This window comes from Caenorhabditis remanei, chromosome V (genome assembly GCF_010183535.1).
Source record: "Caenorhabditis remanei strain PX506 chromosome V, whole genome shotgun sequence".
Lineage (NCBI taxonomy): Eukaryota > Metazoa > Nematoda > Chromadorea > Rhabditida > Rhabditidae > Caenorhabditis > Caenorhabditis remanei.
The window spans coordinates 12882860-12891862 of NC_071332.1; the positions used below are offsets into that span (position 1 = coordinate 12882860).

General features: G+C 39.0%; 1 protein-coding gene across 1 annotated transcript; it reads right to left on the minus strand.

Annotated features, from left to right (window-relative positions):
• Window positions 1-426: 426 nt before the first annotated feature.
• On the minus strand, window positions 427-4193 carry GCK72_019462 (uncharacterized protein; the record flags this gene model as incomplete). The annotated part of the gene is made up of 8 exons (XM_003115181.2): window positions 427-609; window positions 928-1079; window positions 1132-1449; window positions 1735-1911; window positions 1963-2157; window positions 3310-3431; window positions 3478-3601; window positions 3914-4193. The coding sequence occupies 8 exons, from the start codon at window positions 4191-4193 to the stop codon at window positions 427-429; spliced, it is 1551 nt and encodes a 516-aa protein (XP_003115229.2).
• Window positions 4194-9003: the final 4810 nt, after the last annotated feature.

The window sequence follows — 9003 nt, forward strand, 5'->3', positions numbered from 1 at the left end:
CATGGGGAAAACATTCAGAATCTGCATGGAAAATGATGCAAGAATAAAGACGAAATATTTACAAATGAAAAATGGCAATCGGGTGGGGTGAAAAAAGAGGGAGATACCTCGTAAAATCGTAGAAAATCAGGCAACACGTTGAAAAAACTGGGGAATTTCTAATTTTTTGTTTGGAGCATTGCAATTCCAGATACTTCAGGGGCTCACTTCCGACTGAAAGTGAGCCCCTGGAACCTTTTTAAAATGATGGGTGACAATGTTGCAAAAATAGTGCAAAAAAGAAGGAAGCAATAATAAAGATAAAACGGTGATATTTCAGGAAAAATGTAAAGAAAATGTGACAACCGGTATGAGGTAAAAGACAGGGAAATTATGGAATCGAGAAAAGTACTAATAACTAATTTGAAAAAGATTTTCTGAAAATATTCAGACTCGAAAAGAAGAATCATCGTCCATCGTCGGTATACTTTTGTACACTTTTTGAGACATGACTGGTGATGAGTACGCTGGCGGCGGGGAATGACGATGCGGATGACAGAGATGATCTGGTTCAGAATCTGATGAGTTCGATGATGAGGATGGCATTTGTTCCGTGTCGATGATGCACACCTGGAAAAAATGGAACTATGAGTTCTTAGTTTTTCTCTAGCTTTTCCCCATATTTGGTGTAAAGAATATCCCAGTTGAGACTCCGCACAGTTCCCGCACGCATTGTTTCAACGACGGAATTACGATAACTTCAAAATTTGCCACCTACACAAAACAGATCTCTCTTCAAACTCGATTCATCTTGATTACCCCTCTCTTCTTTCTACTATTTTCTTCTATTCCGACGTCCTCAACAACTAAATATTCTGTCTTTTTTCTCATTTCCGTTGGTGGCGCCACTCAATTTTTGTTCGCTTGAAATGCCACATCTTGACTTACCTTATACACTGGTGAAGGTCTTGAAGACGTTGGTCTGGAAGACGTCGAGGTGGTAGGAAGAGAACCAGTGGATGGATTAGCTTGTTGATGAAGAGGAAGATAGATTCGGGTGTAGAAGAGAAATATAGAGAAAGAGACGCCGATGATGCACACTGAAAAAAGAAAAGTTGAGATGTGGTAAGCAGGAAACCGACAAAAAGATACCTAAAAGAAGTGCGAACGTCAGTATGCTATCTTGGAAAGCCTTCATCGCAATCTCTTCTTCTTCCTTTCTAGTCAACGTCTTTCTCATTTCCTCTACTGCTTTCACTCGTTCCGTTGGTGTTCTCACCGGAGGAATCATTGTCGTTTTCTCGTTTTCCACACAAATTGCCAAGTCTCCACTCATATGGCACGTGGCAGTTTCGGAGCACTTCATCATTGAACAGTCTTTGTGAGTCCCATATTCACAGAATTTTCCGGTGAAACCTTTGGGACATTTGCACTGAATTGTCTTCTCGTCCATTGAGATGCATGCTCCTCCTGAAAGAAGAGGGAAAATGTTTCATTGTTTTATGAGCGGAGGAAATTATTCATGTTTCTACAACTGTTTATGATCAGATAACACCATAAAAGAGAGGTTGCATTTACATATCAAAAGAGAGCACTTCTTGAGATTTGAATGAGTTCTTAGGAGATGAAAACTGAACGAGTTTGAAGGGAAGTCACCGACGTTTCATAATTTGAACTATATTTGTTACAAAACTTATATTTTTTAAATGATAATATTCATACTTTTAAAATTCGAATCATAAAATGCTTTCTTACCATTCTGGCAAACGTGTTGAGCGGAAGCGGCGCACCGAACTTCATTCAACGGTGTTTTGCATTGTGGTCCAATGAAATCGAATGGGCATTCACACTTGTAACCTGTCGACGATTTCGAATCTATCGAGCATTGACCTCCGTTTGCGCAAGGCTTTTGAAGGGAACAGATTTTGATGTCTGAAAAATTAATCATGGGAGTTACTCGGGAATATTACGAAGAAAACCCACCAATATCACATCGGTCGCCAATGAACCCATCACGACATTTGCATGTATTCGGCACACCATTATGACATCCTCCGTTGACACAACCAGCACGAGGGAGGCATTGTTCACACTGTGTACCGTTGAAACCGTTGATACATGAGCATTGATTAGGTGCCACACATTTTCCACGTCCGCTGCAGCCACCAGGACAGATTGCTGAAAAATAGAAGGTTTGTATATGAAAATTTGTAAACGAAATTTTCAGATTTTTGGTCTAACCGACACTTCCGGAACACACCTATATAGTTTTCCACATTACTATTTACTGTATAATATGTGCCACCTGCTCTCATCTCAATTCAACTATTTATCTGATGATGCAACGTGCCAAAATTATGCCATTTATTTATCTAACTTGAGATGACCTAATCTAATTAGAGCGACAAGAGAACAAACACCTGTAGTTGTTACAATTACTAGCACCTGGTACTCCGTGTACACTATGGTGTATAATTGTTCTTTCAAGCTTGAAATGGTAGGTTTCACTGCCTGAAAGTTCCAGTTTCTTCCAATTTTCAACAATATTGTAATCAGGAATTGTACCCCGAAACAAATCCTCAACATCTTGGCGGGACGGATCAGATCGAGGTTAATTGGTTGACTTCGTTTTTTCCGCTAATTGGAAAACTAACTGTGTGTTGTCTTTGCCCGTTTTCTGAATCTCTTCGATGCGAATACACCACGCAGCCACCACATTAACCTTGTCCATCAAAATTCTAAAGAGGGTTCTGGTGGTGGTATTATTGGAATAGTGTACTCTCAAATACGGAAGAAAACGACCGGAATTCAAAAATGATGCAGGAAGAAGGCTCTCATCTTTTTTAGAAAAAAATTCTAGACTGGACACTTTTGAGAAAATATCATTTCAGGTGAAGCTGCTTGGCGATCCAATAAACGTAAGATTTAATCGGAGAACCAAGCTTCTAGTAATTCCGACATCAGGTTCATAAATTTTCCTAATTTCACACCCATCTCTCTCTCTCTCTCGAAATTCTAAAAATCGTTCAATCATTTTTCGATTGCGCGAAACTGAGAGCTTCTTTTCCTCTTTTGTGGCCGGCGCCATTTCCCGCGTATCTTTTGATGTAACCAAGAGGGTGCCGACGACGACGACGACGACAATCATCACACAACTTGTCAATTGTACACCAGATGTGTGAATAAATGAAAAGAACATTGAGAAGGGAGAAAGAGGGAGCGAATGGGTTAATGGATCGGAACCAGTATGATGAGTCTAGTAGAATATTGACAAAAAGGAAGATGAACCAGCAGAGTATTATCATAACTGAGCTTACTACAATAACTTACGATTAGAGCAATCGCCACCAGTCCATCCGGCAGAGCATCGTCTTTCACCTTCAGATGAGCACTCCCAATGTTGGTCACGAGATGGAATACAGTAACGACCGCATCGGTTTCCGTAGTAGAAGCTGTAATGAAAAAATGTACATTTAATTATTTGAGAAAAAGACACACCTTTCACACTTATTTTTCAACTGAACAGTCACATTGAATCCTTTGGAAGTCTTGACAACGATTGGAGTATCTTGGTTCCATTTGTTGTCAGCGAGTGGGCGGTGGTGCTCGATGGCGAGGACGACTGCAAAGCAAAAGTATTTATACTTTTTGTATTAAACGCTGATAAGTGCTTCGCACTCTGCTTTCGGCGAGTATTCAAAAAGAATTCGTAGATTTCATTTAGATAAGATTGAGAGTTATTTCCTAATCAAAAAGATTTCCGTATATCTTTCAGAAAATACTTTCATCTTATCTTTTACCTCGCTGAAAGGTGTCAATGAACTGTACAAAACTATAAGATAAGACACGTGTCACTATCTCTGACACGGTCTTCAAAGATTGCGCAAACAAAGAGAACCTCCGTCTCTATTTCTCTTTCCTCACAAAAACTGACCATTCGTGATCGGCTCAATAACTTTGATATGCAAATCAATACGTTCCCGCGCCTCTCCGTTATATCGTCCGGTACCGAAACGAAGCGCGGTGCCAGCTTGTACTTTTCTAGGTGTCGATAGATCGTCGGGTGCCGGACACTCGAAATTCGCACAAACTGTCGATTCGAGAAGAATAGTTCGTGGTGAGGATACGAGCATTTCGATGGTTCCAAAAGCATCGGAGAGAGGAACGAGGAAGTAGAGGGCGATTGTGAAGATTGCAATGATAGAGTTAGTCATTTTACAAGAAGGGCGGGTGAAACAACCTGAAAAAAGAAGAGTAAAACGTAGAAATTAGAGAAACTATATAAATTTTGAAACGAAAAAATCTGTCGAGAATAAAAAAGACGAATAAATAGACACAATTAGTGAGAGTAGAGAAGATATCAGAAACTTTCTGAAAATAACCATTTATTCATTAGTGAGTATGAAAACTCGAAAAAAAAACAAACAAATCACGAAACCTTTCAGAAAATGTAAGGAACTCTCCCGACGCGGATATATTATCTCAAAAGAAGATAAGCTTGAAATCCCCCTATCTAATCGTAAAACAAGACAATAGAAGACACTGGAACACCGGATAACATAGACACTAAATGAATCCAAAACGCAGATGAACGAAAAAAAGTGTCCAATTAGAATAGATATATTCCAATCAAAACGAACAGAAAGAAACACTTCTAATTCCATGTCTCTTCTTCTTTTGCGCGCCTCGAAATAGAGTGCAGATGTTTGGAGTGGTACACAGACCACGCCCCCTCTCTACTGAACCCTGTACGAGAGAGTACAAGAGTTGAAGAGACGTAGAAAATGGGTGACCAGAAACGAACAGCTGTGATGACGATAGTGAAAAAGGAGAAATTGAGTAAAATAGTCTTGAGCATCAAACCACAGGGAACAAGAAACTTTGCAAAGTCAGGTCAACCGAATTGTCTAGACTGAATGGACTGCAACTACCGAGAGTGTCCACGCGTCCTTGGAGAAGTTTGGAAACGAAAGGCAAGATAAGAAATAAGCCTTGAAGGACATATCATGCCAGTGGATGCTAGATCGCGCAAAGTTGCCATATGAACGGAAAACAGCTATGACTTTAGGGAAAAGTAGATCTTGCAACGCCAATCCACTTTCGACAGTCGAACTATCGTTAGAAGAGCAGGCTGACAACTAGATACACTGATAGATACGATATAACTATTCATAACAGTAAGGAGTAATGCAAACATTTCTCATCTTTCACAATAAGTTTTCTGCCAGGTAGCACCTCACCTGGTCAATAGCTGGGTATATTAAAGCTTTCCCGATGAGCATCAAAGTGTGACGAAAACTGACTGACTAACAAAAGAGAAGAAGCCGCCTTTCCTCTCCTGATTTGTTCGGCAGAGTGTAATCGACAATTTGAGATAGTTTGGAGGTGCGAGAATGGTTACTCACAGACGTGCGGAGGTAAACAGTCATCTTATCAAACGTTGGTCACCTGGGAGCACACTTGTTAGATATCGAATACTTCGTTTTCCAGGTCAGAGAATATGATAATTAGTCAGCTTAATGAATGACGTGTAGCTCTTCAGGTGGCAAAAATAAAAAGGATAAGTTTACAGCCTGTATTCTCGTATAATTAGGTGGCTGTTGTTTAGTCCTCTTCTTTCTGAAGACACCGACACACCGTGTGCACCTTGCAACAGGAATCGGATGCGGCTTACGTAACCTCATTATACCAGTGACACCCGTTGTCTCCCACGGAATTAGATAGTGAGCTGTTCATTAGGAATTCATGTATAAAGAGGGAAAACCGCCTTTCCGAGAGGCGACGAATACAGTACTTTATAGGGTGATTCGATGCAATCTGTGCAAAGATACATATTCCGAGCAATAATCTGACAGATTTTGAGAGAAATTTTAGAAAAGAAGAAGGACTATTTACAATGAAACCAAAATCTTCTATTCTCTTGAACACAAGAAGAAAACACCTGGCAAACGAATAAATATTCAAATCCCCCTTCATTTCCTCTCCGTTTTCTCCTTATTTGTCAGTCGGCCTAACTTAGGGGCGGCACAGTTCAAAGTGGGCAATAGATCGTAGACTCGTCGGAAGTATTTAGGTGAATGAGACAAATTGGTTCCCTCCTCAACTAAAAGTACCGCCCATCTTGGAAATTAGAAAAATTCCTACTCCGGTTGAAAAATGGCCGGATTATCCGGCACAATAGTCGGATTCCGAATCTATGAGTAATTCAGCTGAACTTTCGATATTCCTTTTCTGAGCCTTTCCACTAGGGCTTTCGTACCCAGTACGAGAAGCAGGTGTCTCCGCCAACACCCGCTTCCTTTCCAACTTTTTTTCTTATCGCGCACAAAAAGGACAGCTGGATGAATTTGAAGATTCGATTCAAAATAAATATATCTCTCTCCAAATAATTGACAATTATAAATGACACGTGTCAGTGATGGACATCTGCGGACAAAGCGGACGCGTAGCCACCTGCAGGGGACAACTTGAATTCTGATAGAAATTATGGTGATGGAGAAGAGGAAGAAACGCTTGTTAAGCGATGAGAGATCTAGAGCGAGAAAAAAGAAGTATGAGGGTAGGGAATATCAAAAACTCAGATGCTCAAAACGACCCGAGGCAGAGATTTGAGAATGTCAGAACATATGCGAGCTCGTTTTCGTGGCGAGACCCAAATAAGGTGCTTGACATCACGCAAGCAGTATATCTGCAGTGAAAATGCTTGAATTAATAAAATAAGAAACTGTAGAAGAAATAAAAACACAAGTTGTTGAATTATCTAACTGGACACATAAACAGGAGCATCTGTGTATAACAATTTTGTGCAACAGCTTGCGACATGCTCATAAATGTTTTACCACTTAGAAGGTGTGAAGTGGGTTTTTTATCTAATAACTCATCGATATTTCCTTTTTTCGCGAATTAGACACGGGAGGAGATAATTATACTAGGAGTCAACTGGTGACAGCTGTGACAGTTTTTGCGGGACATCTCGGCTTGAAGGGTGGTGGAATGAGGGAAACAGACGAAAAGGAAGAAGGAAACCAGCAAAGAAATAAACTGAAGATTCTAGAATGTTTTGGAAAAGCTTTTAGTTTTGGAAGCTGAAAGAACACTGATAAACAGTTCCAAGCGGGGAGAAATAACTGAAGTATGAATAAAAATGTGGAAATATCCGAAATTTCTACTGTGAAATACTTCTAAAATCTTCACGACTAGATATTTCTGGGGTATTTGTTAGTAAACGGTGCTTTAGACGCATAAAACGCAATAGCAGTAGAACAGACTGATAAAATATGAAGAAAACGGCTAGCGAGATAAATTAAATTGATTTCGAAATAACCTTTCGCAAAGAAATGTTCTAAAATTGAAAAAAAAAACCAATTTTTCACATGAGAAATGCACAAGAAAAATTTCGAAACCGTAATCCTGAAGGCGCACACAAAAATGCCTACCACGGGTCTCACAGCGATAAAAATAATCTGTAAGTTCCGAGATTTTTTCTCTGAATTTTCTCAAAGTTCTCTTTGTGAACTGGTGATAAAAAAAGAGAGAAACATAAACCGGAATATAAAATGAGAACCGGCGATAAAATAAAAGGATCATCAAATCATCAAAACGCTTTTTGACAGATGCTCCCGCGAGTGAGCTCTTCCGATTGAAACATGTGCCCGGCGCCACGAAGACGACGAACTAACAACAGATGTGAGCAGAAATGTCCTTCCCGCGACTCAATATTGCCACGATTATTGTCTCAAAAGTATTGAAAATATGAAATAAACGGAAAGAAGGATATCTCATAAATGATGAAAAGCCTTTGATTCCTTTCATTTTTTCTTCCACCCCACCCACACTTTTGTATTTTTTTTTTCTTGTGCAACAAATATGATTTGCATGAGAATACATTGATTGTGTAGAGAATCAAAAAGAAATAGAAGAAAGAAAGGAGAAGAAAGATGCGAAGTTCTCAAAATATTTCTAACAACGGAAAAAAGTGCATGCGGATAGATGAAGAGTTTCAGAGACCAGCACTAGGATAAATGAGTGCAGAACAATTACTTCAATTATCTGGAACATCTGAAAATTTCAAAACCGGATGTGATATAACTGAAACTGTTTCAATATTTCGAAACAGATGTTCATGGAAGAAAAACTAAAAAAGGTATCATTTGAATGGAATAAAAAATGGAAATGTACTCTTCTCCGTCCCATAAAAAGTCGTTATTCGTGCGAGATTAGAACAAAGAATTGGTTTCGCAGTTTCTTCGATGTGCAGCCTTTTTTTTATTGAATAAATAAGAATAGTAAAAAGTGGAAAGTTGGAAAAAGAGGTTAAAATAATAAATATCACAACTAGACGTTGAATACCTTTAGACAAATGGAATACATGTTCACATTTTCAGATCCATATACGATATGCATGTATATGTAAGTTCACATTCTCTTAGATTCTATTAAGATTCTTTTTGAAAGGAACAACTTCGTTTCTCTTGTTCCAACTTTCAATATGTGTGACACCTGCAAAAATGACATCAAATTGTTTGAAGTGTAACCAATGAATGACACCTTTTACTCATTCCGAAAAACGACTCAATGACCCAGAAAACATACACAGACACTTAGATCCTGCAGGTGTTCTTCTCTTTCTTTTTGTTCCGAAAATGAAATTGAATGAGACATTAATTGAGGGAGATTTCAGAAGTGATGTTTTGATTGGCTCGGCTTGGATGTTATGAGTACGGTACGAAACAAAACTCGTTTTAATCGATCCCACAACGAGAAGCTTTCAATAAATAACTCCGGTGATGTTCTTTTAAAAAAACACTGTATTTGAATTTACAGTATCTGTATGTTCCCATCTAAAGTTTTTTGCAATGCTGCAATCTAAACGATTCCTCCTGATTCCCACGGAGTTCTGCAGCTTCATCTCCGATCACTTCACTCTTCAAACAATCTCATAATTTCCATATTTCTTCTGTATACATTATCCCACAAACTTCCTTTATAAACCCATCTAATCGTCAGTTCTCCACATCGAAAACG